This window comes from Hyla sarda, chromosome 2 (genome assembly GCF_029499605.1).
Source record: "Hyla sarda isolate aHylSar1 chromosome 2, aHylSar1.hap1, whole genome shotgun sequence".
NCBI classification, from domain to species: domain Eukaryota; kingdom Metazoa; phylum Chordata; class Amphibia; order Anura; family Hylidae; genus Hyla; species Hyla sarda.
The window spans coordinates 25,814,030-25,834,705 of NC_079190.1; the positions used below are offsets into that span (position 1 = coordinate 25,814,030).

The window sequence follows — 20,676 nt, forward strand, 5'->3', positions numbered from 1 at the left end:
GAATTCAACAGGCTAGACTAAGGTGCTGGACCCAAGAAGACTCCAGTCTTTACTTTTGAAGTAGGTTTGATCCTTGATGTTTGTGAAGTCATGGAAGACATGACAGAGGAGAAAACTGGAATCAACACACAATAGCATTTTTGGTTTACGATATTTGGGGCAAAGGTATAGCCAGATCAATGGACATGGATGGAGCGAGATGATGAACTAGAATCAAAATAAGATCCATGAATTTTAATATGAACAAAGCCAAAGTAAGTTGACAGAATCGGAAGGGGGAATTATAATCAGCACTAGGAAATGGGTGACATCTTGACAACTGGACAGAACAACAAAAGAACCAATGGTCATCCAACGAATGCCTGAATGAGGCAGGTTCATATATCCTTACTGTTTCCAAGGACATAGCCATAAGAAACATCAAAATGTACTAGCAAGGAAGAAAGATGAGCAATAATGTGTAATACTATGAATGTCCACATGGTGTGCTGTCTCTTAGTATGTAGTGCAATAGCCTAAGTTGCCCCTCTTGGTTAAAATATTACATATAGAAATGTATATATTTGTTTGCTACCCAGAGGAACAGAAGAACATTTGATGCATTCTATAGTATAATACTTATTACATGCTTGTTTTTGTTACTTTCAATTAATGGCCGAAACTTTGGATCATGGAAGCTCAATCCCACCGTTTAGTAGATTGAGGCCTCTTTATTGTTTATCCAGACCAGGTACAATATGCTGTATCTGGATAATTCCCCACAGATCAGGCTTTGATGGCCTATCCTAAGAGTGGTTCATCAACTGAAAATCCTGAAAAACCTTTTATGGTTGTATAAAAATGGCAGCAATAGACTTCGTATTAACACACCAGTTTGGAAGAACAGACTTCTTAAAGCTGAAGGCACATACAAATCTATGATAACAGAAAATGGATTCCATTATAGAACTATAAATCAGTCCTTGTCAACTGGGCCCCATTTGATATGGATATCTTTTATCAATCAGATACCCCATATATCACCAAGGAGTACACCACCACTAATACTATGGATGTCTATTATAAGACAAGGAACTAACAGGATCTAAGTATTTACTACATTTCCACTAGAAGGGAAGACCAGGTCATTGGGGAAAGAAGGTAACATGAATAGGAACACGTCTACATGACACATGGTACTGGAGTCGTACCGCTTCATATACTTTACTTACCATAAGAAACCCATACTTGAAAGAAAAAGGACAAAAGAACACAACATTTACAAATATAGGATAACACATTTAAAAACTTTCCATTGAAACGTAGAAACATTTTTTTTAAATAGACAGACAATGCACGAGAGACAGGTTCTATGCATCCTTTTTTAGTGTTTCATTGATTCCATGTGTTAGATTTTATTCGTCCTATTGAATACATTTTTTTCCATTGGGGTCACCTAGAAGGAAATAGATCCCCTACTATGGCAGTCATTCAAATTGTGTTGCAAGAATAAAAGTTGTCTATAAATAGTACAATAGCAAAGAAACAGGAGAATTATTTTGTTATTCATTAGGTGCCAGGGATTAGACGTGAAAACAGCTGCTCTATTTGGAACCCAACAAAAAGGTACTTACCTAAGGCTTATGGGGGTTGTCCATTTTGGACAATGTCCCCCCAAAAATAAAGTCTGTTATTGCAGGTTTCATTCTGCTTGGATGCCCATCAATCGCATATAATCCGCACAGGAACCTGGCAGCATTTGTTCTCCTGTGGGGCCACCACATGGGACTTACAGTATTATATTACATCCAATGAAAATCAATGGACACTTTTTGCTTTGCACAGATGTTCAGAGGTCCACAAGAATAGTGTTCTATCTGTGGACCTCCGGTTGTTGCAAGACTGCAACTCCAAGGAAGGGGTTGTCCAGGGAGCAGAAAAGATCTTACTTGCTTTGCTCCGCAGCGCTTACTTTCACGCTCTGCATGTCTCAGAAGCACTCCTTCCAAGACGAGGAGGGTCCTGCCAGTCGAGATCAGTATTTCAGACTCAGAACTGACCACTTCCTCTGACACAGCTCAGCGTATGGAACAAACTGTTCCAAACGCTGGAGCTGGCGCAGGGAGCTCGTGATGTCATGCCCCACCCCCTCAATGAAAGTCCGTGGGAGGGGGCGTGACGGCTGCCACGCCCCCTCCCATAGACTTGCATTGAGGGGGCAGGGTGTGACATCATGAGGGGCAGGGTGTGAGATATGACGTCACGAGTAACCCTTTAAGCACTGTAAATTTGTGTGGGTCATTCTGGTGATCACATGACCAAGTTACAGTAATGAACATATGGATGCAGCTGTGCTGGAATGAAACAGATTGTGCTGTAGGACCAGTGATGATAATGTGTGCGTCATATGGGGAAAAACTACACCCTGGAATGCTTCTTTAATGTTTCAACTATTAAAGGGAACCTGTCATTAGATTTTACCATATAAATAACACATTATATATGGTAAACTCTTCTTCCTTACCATGCCTGGGAGACATTCCTGCTAGAAGCAATGGCGAAGATATGAGGTTTAAAAGGTGTCCCCTGCAGCCCCATAAGTAGTCCTCTGGGTGTCAGCCATCCTCTTCTAGTCCCATCAGAGAACAGAGCGGTGACGGGGTCTGTCAATCATGCTGATGGGGTCGTGATTCCAGTCCAAGCAGATAAGACTATAAGAGCATGGCTCCTACTCAGGGGACTGCTTATTGGCCGGCGGGGGACACCTTTCAAACTTCATCATCGTTACCAGCAAGTCTCCCATGTATGAGAAGGAAGACAATTTTATCATATAGAACACGTTGCCATTCACTATATATGGTAAAATTTGATGATTGGTTCCCTTTAAAGAAAATTGAAATTTGACAAGGGATTATTGGCCGAACCAAACCCATCTGTTGGTAAACGCTCGGGGTTTCTTTCCCATCAACCCAGAGTTTCCTCAAAAGTATCTCACCCAGTGAAACCAAAACCTGTCCAGTACCAAAATGGCTACAGATGCCTACAGATAGATGTCCGGTATTTTATATTTTTATTATTATTATTCCTTAACCCCTTAACGACGCAGGACGTAAATGTACATCCTGGTGATGTGGTACTTAACGCACCAGGACATACATTTACGTCCTGAGCATAGTCGCGGGCATCGGAGCGATGCCGGCATCATGCGCGGCAGGTCCCAGCTGTGGATTGCAGCCAGGGACCCGCCGGTAATGGCGGACACCCGCGATCCCGCGGATGTCCGCCATTAACCCCTCAGATGCCGTGATCAATACAGATCACGGCATCTGCAGCATCGCGATCACTTAACAGGATGATCGGATCGCCCGCAGCGCTGCCGTGGCCATCCGATCATCCTGCACAGCAGTCGGAGGTCCCCTCACCTGCCTCCGCTGTCTTCCGGGAGTCTTCTGCTCTGATCTGCCTTTCCGCAGACCAGAGCAGAAGATGACCAATAATACTGATCAGTGCTGTGTCCTATACATAGCACTGAACAGGATTAGCAATCGAATGGTTGCTATAAATAGTCCCCTATGGGGACTATAAGAGTGTAAAAATAAAAGTAAAAGTAAAAAAAAAATGTGAAAAACCCCCTCCCCCAATAAAAACGTAAATTGTCCCATTTTCCCTATTTTACCCCCAAAAAGTGTAAAAAAATTATTTCATATACATATTTGGTATCGCCGCATGCGTAAATATCCGTACTAATAAAATAAAATGTAAATGACCCCGTACGGTGAACAGCGTGAACGAAAAAAAAAAATCCAAAATAGCTGCTTTTTTATAACATTTTATTCCAAAAATTTTTTTATAAAAAATGTAATAAAAAAGTTTTGTTTAAGCAAATATGGTATCAATAAAAAGTACAGATCACGGCGCAAAAAATGAGCCCTCATACCGCCGCTTATACGGAAAAATGAAAAAGTTATAGGTCTTCAAAATAGGGGGATTTTAAATGTACTAATTTGGTTAAAAAGTTTGCGATTTTAAGCGCAACAGTAATAGAAAAGTGTGACTCAAATCGTATTGACTCAAAGAATAAAGAACACACGAACACACAAAGAACATTTTTACCATAAATTGTACAGCGTGAAAACAAAACCTTCCAAAATTTGCAAAATTGCTGTTTTCTTTTAAATTTCACCACACAAATAGTATTTTTTTGGTTGCGCCATACATTTCATGGTAAAGTGAGTGATGGCATTACAACAGACAACTGGTCGCGCAAAAAACAAGCCCTCATACTAGTCTGTGGATGAAAATATAAAAGAGTAATGATTTTTTAAAGGGGAGGAGGAAAAAACAAAGGCGTAAAAATAAAATTGTCTGAGTCCTTAAGGTCCAAATGGGCTGAGTCCTTAAGAGGTTAAAGAACAATTCCTGTTAGATAAAATAGTTCATTTTTATGCATCTCTTTCAGATGCTTATTTTTACCAATATTATTGTAGATTTGTCAAGTACCTTGTGCCTCTTTTGGAATCTCAGGAGAGGGCAACAAAGAGCACAACAGAAAGCTCCTCCCATAGTGAAAAAATAAAATTCAGAACACCCCCAGGCATACACAATTTTTTATATTTTTTTTCTAAAAAATTTATGAAAACCATTACGTTACAATGGAGATAGAAAATATTCTCTATAATCTCCAAAATAGCTATGCCCTTCTGGTCACCACATCTCAGTAGCTTTCAGCCCCATGGTGCTATCCAGCTGAAATGCAGCTTTTCGACACACAGTGATCACGTCTGAGACGACACACACTACACGGACGAACGAGACACGAAGCGGCTAGGCTGGAAGGTTTTTGTTGTTTGGCCCTGTCTAGAACTACACAACAGAGATTAGAGTTTTAAAATAAATTCTTACATTCCGATTGGTTGCTGACAATAGGAGTGAGTAGGCCCAGGAGTAAATGAAATGCTAGAATAAAGAAAGTTTGATGGGTTAATAAAACAAAACAAAACAAAAAAGGTAATGTATATAAACAGTTAGAAAGATGTCTTACTGCTCTATAACATGATACCTGCAGATTGTACTGTATTGTATATATCATCTGCTCAGCTCCTCCTGCTCTATAACATGATACCTGCAGATTGTACTGTATTGTATATATCATCTGCTCAGCTCCTCCTGCTCTATAACATGATACCTGCAGATTGTACTGTATATATCATCTGCTCAGCTCCTCCTGCTCTATAACATGATACCTGCAGATTGTACTGTATATATCATCTGCTCAGCTCCTCCTGCTCTATAACATGATACCTGCAGATTGTACTGTATATATCATCTGCTCAGCTCCTCCTGCTCTATAACATACCTGCAGATTGTACTGTATTGTACATATCATCTGCTCAGCTCCTTCTGCTCTATAACATGATACCTGCAGATTGTACTGTATTGTATATATCTTCCCCTCAGCTCCTCCTGCTCTATAACATGATACCTGCATATTGGACTACACTTTCAATGTGATGGGTAACCTTAAAAATGATTTTATAGAAAATATGTGTAATCTTTGTGGGCTCCAACTCTTCGGACCTATACCAGTCAGTAGAACAAAGGCAACAGCCTCTTCACTGTAGTTGTTCTGGTCCATGAGGATGCGTCTTGAACCGCTATTGAATGGGTTTTCTAGAATTTTAATACTGATGTCCTATCCTCAGACTACACCATCAAGATCAGATCAGTACAGGTCCGAATCTTAGCACTCACAATCAGCTGACTGAAGGCCGAGCCCTGCAGCCTCATCACTGTTTACCAGGTGCTGCTACATACATGCTACTCTCTGCAGCTCAGTTCCATTCAAATGAGTGGGACCAAGCACCAGTACCAGGCACAGCCACTACAACATATTTTAAGCTGTGCTTGGTAAACACTGAAGAGCCGGTAATGGTTACCAAAGAACAAAGTCCTTTTTAATCAGCTTATCGATTGGGGTCCAAAGGGGTTGGACCCCGCGACTGATCTGATATTGAGGGCCTCTCTAAGGATAGGTAATAATATTGATGGTTTATCTTAAAAATAGGCCATCAATGTTTTTTTCCCCAGAAAAGCCCTTTAAGGGTTACTCCGCTCCCCAGCGTCTGAAAAATTCCACCTCACACCGGAACATTGAGTTCCTGGACGCTGTGTGCGGGCTTCCGTGTTCAGGCCCGACCCTTGTGACGTCACGGCCTGCCCCATCAATGAAAGTCTATGGGAATGGGGCGCGACGGCCGTCACGCCCCCCTCCCATAGACTTGCATTGAGGGGGCGGGACGTGATGTCACATGACGGGGCATGACGTAATGAAGGGGCGGGTGTGAACACGGAAGCCCGCACACAGCGTTCTGGAAATCAATGTTCCGGACGCTGGGAAGCGGAGTACCCCTTTAAAAGGGGTTTTCTACACATAGAAAACAACGTCTATCAATCTATTTATTTAGCTGGGTGGTGTAAAAATAAAAAAGCGATACTCTCCTACCTTCATCCCACACAGCTGCAACTCCAACATTTCAGGTTTTCGCTTCTTCCTGGTTCCTGTAACATATTGTCCCCACAAAAACAAGGACAGGACGACACTACTTGGGCTGAATGGGGCAGTTCCTTAGGTGAGGACATGTCACAGGAACCAGGAAGAAGTGTTGAGGAGCAAAGACCAGAAGTGTTGGAGTGACATCTGTTGGGAGATTGGGGTAGGTAAGTAATATTTCTCTTGTATTTTCACACAATCCCCTGCCATATATAAAAAAATTATTTCAACCCCGGACAACCCCTTTAAATAGTATTCATCACTGTACTAAACATTTCATAGGTTCATCAGTATATTGAACAATAGGTTTAATCAGTCAAGGTAGCATATGTATGTGAACCCTTACTTTTTTGTTAATAATTAAAAAAAAAATCTTTCTTTTTGTTTTGTTTCTAGTGCCAGTAAAAAGTACAACTAGTCTCTAAAAAATAAGGCGTGGAAAAATGAAAAAATGTATGGGTCTCATAAAAATCTGAATACGGGTGATGGAAAGGGGTAAAAACCAAGACCGAAATTCTTAGATGGTAGCCTAGGGTATAGGTAAAACTTAAAAGGCTACTCCGCCCCTAGACATCTTATCCCCTATCCAAAAGGTTAGGGGATAAGATGTCTGATCTTCCTGCAGCAGGAAGACCCCTGCGATCCTCCTGCTGAACACGTCGTTCGTTTAGAGCGTTGGGTGCAGCGCCGGAGGCTCGTGATGCCACGGCCATGCCCCCTCAATGCAAGTCTATGGGAGGGGGCGTGACTACCGTCACGCCCCCTCCCATAGACTTGCATTGAGGGGGCATGGCCATGATGTCACGAGCGGGGCGTGACTGTGACATCACGAGCCTCAGTCCCGCATTGCCAGTCATCCAGCACGGAACGTAGTAGATGTCTTGGGTGCCGCAGCCGAGATCGCTGGGGTCCCCAGTGGCGGGTCCCCCGTGATCAGACTCTTATCCCCTATCCTTCAGATAGGGCATAAGATGTCTAGAGGGGAGTACACCTTTAAGGCTTTTGAGCCCCAATGCTAAATCTCAAAGAGTGCCTCCATTTGACCGTGTACTATTTAAAATACTTGTGGAGAGGGTACTATGGACCCTTTAGAGACCAAGGCTTTGGTGCAGCGGGTACACCCCCTTTCTAGGGTCCTGTCACTTGCTTGAAGGTCTATATATTTGGCCTTTTTACTGTTCTTTGTTTTTACCTTCCAGCAAGGCTTCAGTACATGAGGTCTTGCATCTGTAAACTGGACAACTATATGGCCCACTTCTAGGTCTTTGAACTTCAAAAACTCATCTTCAAATTTTTAAACATTTTCCATCAACAGAATTCTAACTATTCAAAAAATGATTAATTTCTCTTTAAACAAAGAGTGTAGAAGAAAACCAACTGATCATTATTTTAGAGGTTCACATACTTTTTGTTTTCATTCTAAAAGACCTTGATTAACCATTTGTGCAATACATACTGAAGTATACCTTCTTAAAACTGTCTTGTCAATGTATTTATGTGACTTTGAGGCAATATTTTGGGACCCGTACATGCATAAATGAATAATACGAAGGCATTTATAAAGTATACTGTCCCTTCATATTCTGTCACCAGGCTTACTAAATACTATAGTGAATTGGGCGGGGGTAGGGGGGGGGGGGGCCTTAACAAATTGCATTATAAAAGATAATGCAATAATGTGTTCTAGACAATGGAAGGTGCCACACACACATGTAGGGGTGCCTCGCCAATAGCTTTCCTCCCTTAAAGGGGTACTCTCGTGGAATTATTTTTTTTAAATCAACTGGTGCCAGAAAGTTAAACAGATTTGTAAATTACTTCTATTAAAAAATCTTAATCCTTCCAGTACTTTTAAAGGGGCTATATACTACAGAGGAAATGCTTATCTTTTTAGATTTCTCTGATGTCATGACCACAGTGCTCTCTGCTGACCTCTGCTGTCTATTTTAGGAACTGACCAGAGAAGCATTTTTTTGCTATGGGTTTTTTCTCCTGCTCTGGACAGTTCCTAAAATGGACAGCAGAGGTCAGCAGAGAGCACTGTGGGTGTGACAAGAGAAATCTAAAAAGATAAGCATTTCCTCTGTAGTATATAGCCCTTAAAAAGTACTGGAAGGATTAAAGGGGTTATCCAGGAAAAAACTTTTTTTTTATATATCAACTGGCTCCAGAAAGTTAAACAGATTTGTAAGTGACTTCTATTAAAAAATCTTAGTCCTTTCAGTACTTATGAGCTTCTGAAGTTAAGGTTGTTCTTTTCTGTCTAAGTCCTCTCTGATGACACCTGTCTCGGGAAACGCCCAGTTTAGAAGCAAATCCCCATAGCAAACCTCTTCTAAACTGGGCGTTTCCCGAGACACGTGTCACCAGAGAGCACTTAGACAGAAAAGAGCAACCTTAAATTCAGAAGCTCATAAGTACTGAAAGGATTAAGATTTTTTAGTAGAAGTAATTTACAACCTGAGGTATCGGGACCACCATTACGCGCGCACTGCTAGCGCATCATTGGGACACGCACCTGTTGTCGATTATTCATTCGCAGCCCCGGACGGCAGAGCTCCTGGACACCACTCCTGGACACTACTGCGTTAGGCCGAACGCCTCTCCGTGCCAGCCCAGGACATTCGGAGCCCCCGGAGAGCCACTCACCCCGACCGGAATACAGACAGGCACTGCATCCATCGCGGCTGTATAAGCTCGTTGAGGAGGGTGAGTGGTGCTGTGCACCGCGATACATTCGCTACAATTATACCTACCGATTCAGCTTACTTGCTACTGCATCCAAGACCACAACACTGTTGCAGGACTTATAATTGATTTACCCTTGATAAGTGTTACTATTGAGTCTCTGCAAGACTATATTATACTTGTGACACTCCCGGCATCCGCGCTATATTTGTGATTTTTAGCATACAGCATTGATGGATTCTATTTCTTCTCAAGGAGACTTGTGATCATTGAAAAGAGACTTTTTATCTTTACAGCGGATATTAATTTAATTTATCTTTTGTATTTTTGTGCAATTTTTTATTAATATTTTAACATTTTATTGCCTTTCACCTGCCAGGGCCCTGCTAGGTGATTGGCTGTATACTATATTATTCTACATAATAAACACAATTTTATTTTCACTAAAACAATTGGATCCACACTCTATTCACTCATTTTCTTTTTTCATACCCCTAGTGCTTTAGAGGACTGGTTTTTATATATTTTTTTTTCTCCTAATTTACAAATCTGTTTAACTTTCTGGAGCCAGTTGATATATATATATATATATATATATATATATATATATATATATATATATAAAGTTTTTTCCTGGAATACCCCTTTAATCCTTCCAGTACTTATTAGCTGCTGAATACTACAAAGGAAATGATTTTCTTTTTGGAACACAGAGCTCTCTGCTGACATCACGAGCACAGTGCTCTCTGCTGACATCTCTGTCCATTTTAAGAACTGTCCAGAGTAGGAGAAAATCCCCATAGCATATATATGCTGTCTGGACAGTTCCTAAAATGGACAGAGATGTCAGCAGAGACCACTGTATTCCGAAAAGAAAAGAATTTCCTCTGTAGTATTCAACAGCTAATAAGTACTGGAAGGAATAATTTACAAATTTAGAAGTAATTTACAAATCTGTTTAACTTTCCGGCACCAGTTGATAAGAGTACCCCTTTAAATGGGCACTGTCATGAAATAAAAAAATTGATATGTTGTAGTACTTAAGTACTACAACATATCTCTAATATAGTTTAATTAAAAAAAGTGATTTTAAACCAGTTTAAAATCACTTTTAAATTCGGCCACTAGGGGTCGCCCTCCTAGTGGCCGAATGCATTCTGCAGTGACGTCACCACCGAATTTCGTCTCATTTGAGCCTGGCAAATGAGTCGGAATTCCAGTCACTGCGGTGCTCGCTCCCGCCTGTCAATCAAACAGGCGAGAGCGAGCACAGTGAAATCCAGGGCTGCACATTGGCTCCCTGGACTCTCACACTGGCCGCCTCCCTGCTGAATATTCTCCCTGCAGCAGGGAGGAACATGGCTCTTACCTCTCCTTGCAGCCCCGGCTCCAGTGGGGATACGCCGCCTCCTCACTGCTGTGTCCTGTCATTACCGGGAGCGCGTTATAAAGAGAGGGGGGCGCCATTTACAGGAGGGCCCATCACACTCTGAGCAACAAGTGTATGCCCGGCTTCCTGTCATGCTCCTACACTCTGGTAATTCTCTCTATGGTTCTGGAGGACTTTCAATCCTCCAGAAACATAGAGACAGTTTCCAGAGTGTACGGGCATGACAGGAAGCCGGGCATACACTTGTTGCTTGCCACGGACCCCCGCTCATGGTCCGGCACAGGTGAGGGGGAGGGGGGCGATATTGGTCGGGGGCTGGGTGTCTTCCAACACAGGGTGCCTCCAGTTGTTTCCCTACTACAACTCCCAGCATGCCCTGACAGCAAATAGATGTCAGGGCATGCTGGGAGTTGTGGTGGTGAAACAGCTGGAGGCACCCTGTCAGGAGAACTATGGGCGGAACTCGGCCCCCAGCAGGCATCAGTGACGTGGTGCCTGCTGGGGAAGTCTGCCTGGTAGTGAGCACACTACCAGGCAGACAAAATGCCATTTTTAAGATAATAAAAAAAAAAAATAAAGGCAGGGAGGGGGTTAGGGATAGATGGGCAATAGGCAGGGACAGAAAAAAAAAAAAAGAGGATGGTGGGAGCTACCCTTTAAGGATGGCTTTGGACCCACACTGTCCCTTAGCCATGAGGCACAAATTCTCCATCTACTGGTCTAAACTTTTTTCCTTATATCTTCCATTTAAAAAAAAGTTTTTATTATGACAGTATAACAATAAGGACATCAGTATAATACCCTAATGCTTAAATCACTGGGTACAATAATGAACTGCGCTCCCATCCCCTCCACTTAAGGTTCTTGCTCTTAACTGGTGGTTTCCTCACTAGTATAACAATATTAGGGTGTAAGGCTGGGTCCACACTACGTTTTGTCCCATACGGGAGCGCATACGGCAGGAGGGAGCTAAAACCTCGCGCTCCCGTATGTGACCGTATGCGCTCCCGTATGTCATTCATTTCAATGAGCCGACCGGAGTGAAACGTTCGGTCCGGTCGGCTCATTTTTGCGCCGTATGCGCTTTTACAACCGGACCTAAAACCGTGGTTGACCACAGTTTTAGGTCCGGTTGTAAAAGCGCATACGGCGCAAAAATGAGCCGACCGGACCGAACGTTTCACTCCGGTCGGCTCATTGAAGTGAATGGCATACGGGAGCGCATACGGTCACATACGGGAGCGCAAGGTTTTAGCTCCCTCCTGCCGTATGCGCTCCCGTATGGGACAAAACGTAGTGTGGACCCAGCCTAACACTGTTGATCTTCTTTACTGAGGTCCGTCAATGTTTTTTTCAATAGTAAAAACTCTCAAAAATCAAACCAATTTTCTTTATAAACTTTTAGATGCTAACAGTGGCAGATGATGGTAAAACATGACATGGATCGGAAGGAATGAGTTCTTGGAAAAATGACTTACATCGGGAACGGGTGGTCTGATGATGGAGGCGCGAAGACTGAAAAAACAAAGAACAAACTACTGTAAACACGTGAGATGAGAATGGAAATGAGGAAGACAAGAACAATGGTACAAATAATAGGAGGGGAAAAAACATGAAAGTTACAGCAATATCTTATGTTGTTACTTCTGGGCCAGACTGATTCTTTACCATTGACACTTATTTTGTAATCATTCAGTTTTTTCCCGCAAAAAGGGCCATTTGCATTACGAAATGTTATTTTATTGTATAACAGACACATTTTCCAGATTAAAGAGGACATGTGACCAACCCAAAAAAACTTTACATTCATCCTTTTTACAGTTCCCTGATATCCCCTTCCATTCCTGAGATATGAGAGTTTATAGTTTGTCTGTCAATTCAGGGAATCAGTCAGATGGGCGTGTACTTAATATTAAAATGGGAGTGACTATCAGGTGATGGGCGGGATTATATGGTCAGGGGGTGTGTATTAGGCATACACACCCCTCAATGTACAACATTCACACCCTCTGGCTATAATCCCGCCCATCACCTGATGTACACGCCCATCTGACTGATTCCCCGAATTGTCAGACAAACTATCAACCCTCATCTCTCAGGAGGTTGTATCAAGACACTGTAAAAAGGTGTGGGATCAGGGCACCCTAAGATATGTAATGACAATCTAATTTTTGGGGGGTTGACCACAGGTCCTCTTTAAATTAAAGGGGTACTCCGCCCCTAGCCATCTTATCCTCTATCCAAAGGATAGGGGATAAGATGTCTGATCACGAGGGTCTCGCTGCTTGGGACCCCAGTCATCCGATGCACGGAGCGAACTTCGTTCCATGTCGGATGACTAGCGATGCAGGGCCGGAGGCTCGTGACGTCATGGTCACGCCCCCTCATGATGTCGCAGCTACGCCCCTTCAATGCAAGTCTATACGTCACGCCCCCTCCCATGGACTTGCATTGAAGGGGCTTGGCAGTGACATCAAGAGGGGGCATGGCCGTGACATCACAAGCCTCCGGCGATGCACCCGACACTCTAAACAAAAGCCGGGTGCAGCAGGGAGATCACAGGGGGCCCCAGCAGCGGGACCCCCGTGATCAGACATCTTATCCCCTATCCTTTGGATAGGGTTTAAGATGTCTAGGGGTGGAGAACCCCTTTAAATCATGGTCCAGATCTGTGACCACATATACCCAGTAATCATAGTGAAAAGTAGAGAGCACCCAGGACCAAAAGGCCATTGTTAGTTCATATCCTGACCCATTGATGTTCCTCTGGAGAGAGTACAGTTTCTGACCCTGACCACCCAAGAGGCCTTGGCTTTCTCTCCCTTAGGACCCATTTGTTAAAGGGGTAGTCCAGTGCTGAAAAACTTATCCTCTATCCTAAGCATAAGGGATAAGTTTCAGATTGCGGGGGTCCGAGTGCTGGGGTCCCCCCCGATCTCCTGTATGGGGGCGTGTTGACCACCGCACGAAGTGGTGGCTGACACGCCCCCTCAATCCAACTCTATGCCAGATCCGGAGGGCTGCCTTTGGCAATCTCCGGCTCTGACATAGAGTTGTATTGAGGGGGCATGTTAGCTGCTGCTTTATGCGGTGGTCGACACCCGCTATCTGCCCAGCGAGCCGGGGCCCAGTACAGGAGATCGGGGGGGGGGGGCCCCAGCGGTCGGACCCCCCGCGATCTGAAACTTATCCCTTATCTTTAGGATAGGGGATAAGTTTTTCAGCACTGGACTACCCCTTTAACAAATGGGTACTAAGGGAGGGGAAGCCAAAGCCTCTTGAGTTGTCAGGGTCAGAAACTGTACTCTCTTCAGAGGAACATCAATGGGTCAGGATATGAACTAACAATGGCCTTTTGGTCCTGGGTGTCAAAACTGGGCAACATAATTGAGTCTATTTTGAAATTCTATTTCCTCGTTTACTGTATATATTCTGAATTGGTTATCAATATGAAATATATTTTATTATTCTACATATGTGGTGTAGATAAAATGAGGCACATGAAACAGAGTGTCTGTCCATGTAACTAGGCTATTGTCACAGTTGTTGATGTGGACTACCCTTATTTAAAATTTTACTGGAACCTTAAAATGGTTCCTCACGGAGTTATTTGTTGGCCATGTCTGGTACTACATCTTTGGTCTACAGACACGAATTGCATTGGTTTCAAAGGAAAAGTAGACTTGTTTCTCTAATCTCCTACAATCCATTTATGTCTTAACAACAAAAATCTACAGTGATAATGTAAAGAATATACCATCCAGGAATCCATGATAAATCGTCCATTGTAAAACAGAGGCAAAATAATATATAAGGGAGATTTTACCTTAGTGTTTCTCCTGAAGAACCTCTCCTTTTCCATAAATTGACCAGGCTGCTAGACCGACTGGCAGCTGAAGACGACTTTCCATCCCCAACATGCATCCGGACTACAGTGGAGGTAGTGAATGCACTGCGGACATTTCGTTCTGGTTTTGCAAGGATGATATACACCTTAGGCACAAACATACAACCGAGCGCTACCGTGGCACTCAAGCTTACTGAGAAGCACATGGTGATAATTTTGTAGTTGCTACCAAAATATATTGGCACGAAGGCTAACCATATGATGCAGGTGGTGTACATGGTGAAGGCGATGTATTTTGCCTCATTAAAGTTGGCTGGCACATTTCGAGTCTTGAAAGCGTAAAAGGTACAACTCAAGATTAACAACCCATTGTAGCCAAGGGGAGTCACCACACCAACATTGTTGGTGTTGCATATCAAGTAGACTTCTCGAATGCTCGGGTAATCGAACATGGTATCCGGAGGCTCCATGATAAACAGAGCAATAATGATTCCTAACTGGATGCAGATCAGGATGAAAGCGATGACCAGTTGAGCGCAGGCACTCATGAACCTCGGCTTCTTGGTACAGATTTTCTTCTTACTACCGGCCAAGATTCGGGCTATGCGGTTGGTTTTGGTCACAAGAGCCGAATAGCTCATAGCAGGGGAAAGGCCTATACCGATTCTTTGCAGGTAACAGTAAATCCGTTGAGGTTTTGCAATAAGACAGAAAGTGCAAAGGTAGCCTAGGCAGATGCCGGCCAGAATGATGTAGCACAGTTCTCTGCTCGATGACTTCACTACAGGGGTGTCTCGGTACAGAATGAATATTGCTGTGACGAACATGGTGGCAAGTAGTCCAAGACATGCAAAGACTACAGCTGCTATTGGCTCAGGGTCACTCCACCGGAGGAATTCTACAGGGATCTGGTCACATCCTGTAAAGGCAAAGATTAGAAAATTTGTTAACTCAACACCTTCAATTTTCAAAGCCAAAAATATAACTTAAAAGGGATACTCGCAGAAAACATCTTATCCCCTATCCAAAGGATATGGGGTAAGATGTTAGATTGCAGGGGTCCCGCTGCTGGGTACCCCCCCCCCCCATGATTTCTGCTGCGGCACCCATGTCGTTTGGTGCATGGATCGAACTCGATGCCAGCCGCCATGCCCCCTCCATTCACGTCTATGGGAGGAGGCGTGACGGCTGTGTATTAACTGTCACGCCTCCTCCCATAGACAAGAATGGAGGGGGCATGGTGTGACGTAACAAACGCGGAAACTGCAAGCTTCTGTGTTCCAGACGCCGCCACTGTTGGGGGTCCCCAGCAGTGGGACCCCTACAATCTAACATCTTATCCCCTATTCTTTGGATAGGGGATAAGATGTTTTCAACCGAGTACTCCTTTAAGAATGGAATCACATATGCAGTTTTTTTTAAGCCTAAGTCAGAAGTGGATTTAAAAGTAATCGGAAATCTAAAGGAAGGACTTGTAATAATGCTTCCTACTAGATCTACTTCTGGCTTTTGCTTAAAAAAACACTCCATCAAAAGTTGCAGTGGCTTTCTTTCTAAAAGCAGATGTAAAACCACCCTTAGACCCCTTTCACACAAAATTTGTCGGGCTGCAGGCACAGCCACAACTGTGGAAGAACTTGGTGCTAGAACTTCTTGGAATTCCATCATGTGCAAGGTGCAACAGAATCCCATTGAAAACAATGGAAGTTTACTGCCGAAATAGAATTTCCAAGCTGAACTTTTCTGCGGTTTCTACCTGGAAACGGCTGGAGATATTTCAATTAAACTTGGTACATAAGTGTCTTATATGTCAAATAAAAATGTAGTACATAGAGTACATACTAGAGATGTCCCCATATAGACAATCTCCACAGCCAGACAGAAAACTCCAGGACAATCTCAGCAGCCCGAGAATAACATGATCAGGAGATGTACCCAAAGCCTTAGGGTACGTTCACACGAGCTGATTTTTTTGTGGGTTTTCCGCTGCGTATTTGAAAGTGGGCGGGCTCTTCTCGTCTGTCCGCAGCAGATTTTCGGTGGTGGAATTTACACTGCGGAAAATCCGCTAAAGTCCCTACTGACTTCAATGGGGCTTGCGGCGGATATTCCACAGTGTAAATTCCACCACGGAAAATCTGCTGCGGACAGCCGAGAAGAGCCCACCCACTTTCAAATGCGTAGCGGAAAACCAGCAAAAAAATCTGCCCGTGTGAATGTACCCAAATGCGGGATGTCCTAATACTGTCAATCCCCGCAGCCTGAGAGTAAAAGTAAAACAACAGAACCCGGACAGTTTAATCATACTTTACTATCACACTGCTGTGGCGGCAGGAGCTTCGGAGATTGCCCAGGGTTTTTTTTTTTTAACATCCTGCTGCTGCAGCAATGTGAATGTAAAGTAATATTTAACTCTCCGGCAGGCAGGTGCACAAAATAGTTAGTGTTGGGACAGAGACAGGGGTTGGGGTGACCGGTGGAGAGAAGATTTATTGCCGGCTAAGAGAAGTTTGAGGGGGAAGAGAAGACATTAATGCGGGGGCAGGGAGAGGAGTGCAGGAAGGAATAACAAAATATCACTGCTGGGGCTTCAGAAGACTGGAAAAGCTGGGTGGCATGCATACTGCGTGCCCCCAGCTTTTCCAATCTTCTGAAGCCCCAGAAGTGATATTTTGCTCATCCTCCCATTATTCTGGAGAGCTCCAATATGTCTGCCCTACCAGACAGATATTTTCTTCACGAGACTGGGAAAGCTGGAGAAGTACTGTGAGCCCTGCAATGTGTACTGCGTGCCATCCAGCTTTCCCGGTCTTCTAAAGAGCTCCAATATGGCAGGAAGACCGGCAAACGTAGAGTGCTTAGCCAGTCTTAAATAAAATAGAAGCAACTTTGAGTCAGCAGGGGAGCTGTATACACTATACGGAAGGAAACTCTTAATGAAGACTATTTGCAAACTTCATTTCAGATGCATTTACCGATACGGACATTAAAACGTATAAAAAAGTAAATATGTACGGTATACGGTATACACAGGCACACTGCTGTCACTATGAATGGTTAATGGTTTATATCTGTCCGGGAGCAAAACATTGTCTCCTAGCAACAGCGGGATATTATATGTAGATAAGTCGTCTCTCATCACGCTCATTCCTGCTGATCAGAAATGATTTGCTGGAGAAAACCCTATCACCTAGAGAAGAATAGAAATATTCCCAGATAGGCGAGGGCAGGAAACATACATTGCTTAATGCAGCAGATAATACACTGCATGGCTAAGGTGGAGGACGGCGGCTGTCACAGGTGCCCCCGCGCCCCCCGATCTGTCAGATTACTTTAAGCAGCTTTGCCTATAAAATGATTTTCGTAATAAGAAAGTATTTAGATACAAACAATAAAAACATAGCGACATCCTCCATCGCCCCTGGCACAGATACAAATGTAGCACAGGCCACTGTTACACTGTATGTCTGCTTGTATCTGCTAACATTACATCAGCTGGGGCTAGGTTGTTCAGATACACAGCTACTAATTCACTGCACAAATATAGAATTAAGGAGGTACTCTGGCGTCTGGTCAGAAGACAGAAAAATGCTGCAGAATCATCTGGTATTACTTACCAAATGAACCACCAAAAATCTATTGCACAATCAGGGAGGTTGCAGTACTACCAACTGTATTCATTCCCTGTCTGCTTCTCTGCATGTGGAATGGCTCAGCATAAGGCAGCATGCTGTAAACACATAATTCTTTATGTATATGTTTATATGAATGGAAGATAGTGATGTAGCTGGAGGTGATCAGAAGTGGTGACATCACACAGGGGTGAGGGGGGGGGGGGTCCCCTCTCAGAGACAAAATCCAACCACACCTCCTGAGACAGAAAGAGAGGGCTTGTTGTCTCAGGAGAAAGGGAGGAGCTGGGGAGCTGCTAAGACAATACCACACTGACAAAGAGAGGACTACACAACTGCCTGTCGGGGGAATTAAGTAAAAGCATTCTGAAGCCAGTACGAATTGCGATAACATTATATTAGTACTGTAAGTTGTATGGGAGTACCATGTCATATCATACAAAAAACCCTAAATGTAATATATTACTCAGTACCTAATCTTGATCATGTACCTGTACCTATATCATGTACCTATTTTTATGTGTCTACCACCTATATTTCTCTCACAAATATCTTATTTCTCTTGCTCATGTGGTTTGTCATTCTGTGTGCCCTTACGCTGCACGATTAATCTTCCTCCTTGAGTCTGATGTGCTGTGCCATGATTTCTATAAAAAGCATGAGTATGGCTATCTGGACAAGCTGGCATGAGTTGTCTAGCTGGACAGGTGTAGATAAGTTGAATGCAGATACAAAGGATCCAATCCAGAAACATAGAAGGGTACAACTCAGAACCCATCTTTCTATTAAGGCAAATGAAAATAAGGCTCACTAAGGTAGAAAATCCCTTTTAAAGGGGTACTCCACTGCTCAGCGTTTGGAACAAACTGTTTTGAACGCTGGTGTCAGCGCCGGGAGCTCACGCCCCTTCCCAAAGAAGAGCTCACGCCCCTTCCCCCATTGAGGGGGCGGTGCGTGACATAATGAAGGGGCAGGGCTATGACGTCACAAGCTCCCAGCACAGGCTCCAGCGTTCAGAACAGTTTGTTTCAAACGCTGAGCAGCGGAGTACCCCTTTAAAAGCAAACGTCAGGACCTTCCTTATAGAATAATTTTACAGACTCATCACGTAGGAGATCATCGTCTCTGAACAACTTCACACTTCAGTATATGTTACTTTTGCATTTCTTAATAAAATTTCAGCACGGACTGGGCGTTCGGCTTGTCCACCGAGTATATTTTATTACCAGCTCTACAAGTCACCTTTGATTTATTCCCCAACCACAGGCAAGAAATTGTTTCAATATTAATTTTAGCCAGGCTCCCACCATGTTGTGTAGTTATGTGTGGGCTCTCACCGCAGCTTTCAAGAGACGCCTTGAATTATTCTCTACAAAGAAAAAATCAAAGGTGTCGATTATAGAATTCAGATCTAGGGGCTTGTTTGTGTGTGTGTCAGGGGATATTCACAATGGGTCACATGTTACTGTACCGAATGAAATCCAAAAACATCTGTTGACTATTGTTAGGTTTTCACAAAGCGGTCTGAGAATATACACCAGGATTTTTGGATGGAAGGAGGATAGAAATGATATCTAGAGATAGAACTTAGGCCGTCTAGCCACTAGCTACACAATACAGACCCTGTCTGCCAACTGGTGGGCTAATCCCTGCAAGTTAAAACAAGCAACCTCCAACCTTATAAGACACAATTCACACTTAGCTTATCTTTGTACTCCTCAGACCGACTCTGTCTCCCTACTGAAGATCTAGGGGAGAGCCCAGACTACATTGTCTACATTGTCTTCCTTATAACACACCTCCTCTCTCTGCTGGGCTTCATTAATTAGGCCCCAGGTGAAGGTTTCTCCCAGAAATACACCCTTTCCCTGCCTGACTATAAGAATCTATGGGGGAGATTTATCAATACCTGCCCAGAGAAAAAGTTGACCAGTTTCCCATAGCAACCAATCAGATCGCTTCTTTCATTTCTCAGAGCCCTTGTTAAAAATGAAAGAAGCAATCTGATTGGTTGCTACTGGCAACTGGTCAACTTTTCCTCTTCACAGGTTTTGATAAATCTCCCCCTATATGTACAAATCAAAAGTTCTATTGTTCTAAACTTTGCATAGATCAATAGAACAAGCGAATATAACAAATTTTACAATTTATTTTATTAGACAAAAATGCTTCTTTCTTCTGTTATCAAGCTCCCCACCCCACATACTAGACTGTCTTTCAACATGAAAAGTTTTGTCCTGTGTACAGTGTATAGAGACAAAGAATTACAAGATCTCCTCTTCTGTGTGTATAGAGACATAGAAGTGCAGGATCTCCTCCTCTGTGTGTACAGTGTATAGAGACATAGAAGTGCATGATCTCCTCCTCTGTGTGTACAGTGTATAGAGATATAGAAGTGCAGGATCTCCTCCTCTGTGTACAGTGTATAGAGACATAGAAGTGCAGGATCTCCTCCTCTGTGTACAGTGTATAGAGGCATAGAAGTGCAGGATCTCCTCCTCTGTGTGTACAGTGTATAGAGACAAAGAAGTACAGGACCTCCTCCTATGTGTGTACTGTGTATAGAGATATAGAAGTGCAGGATCTCCTC

General features: G+C 43.3%; 1 protein-coding gene across 5 annotated transcripts in view; it reads right to left on the reverse strand.

Annotated features, from left to right (window-relative positions):
* The window catches only part of GRM5 (glutamate metabotropic receptor 5), a 349,284-nt gene that overhangs the window by 13,252 nt on the left and 315,356 nt on the right, over positions 1 to 20,676 (reverse strand). For 3 of the 5 annotated variants that reach the window (XM_056561402.1, XM_056561401.1, XM_056561404.1), the window contains exons 8-9: positions 14,434 to 15,373; positions 4,882 to 4,935 (exon numbers count right to left, since the gene is read on the reverse strand). In XM_056561402.1, the coding sequence (XP_056417377.1) occupies positions 4,882 to 4,935; positions 14,434 to 15,373 (994 nt within the window). Of the gene's footprint in view, positions 1 to 4,881; positions 4,936 to 12,085; positions 12,123 to 14,433; positions 15,374 to 20,676 lie in introns of all 5 variants that reach the window. The other 2 variants (XM_056561405.1, XM_056561403.1) reach the window with 2 other exon arrangements.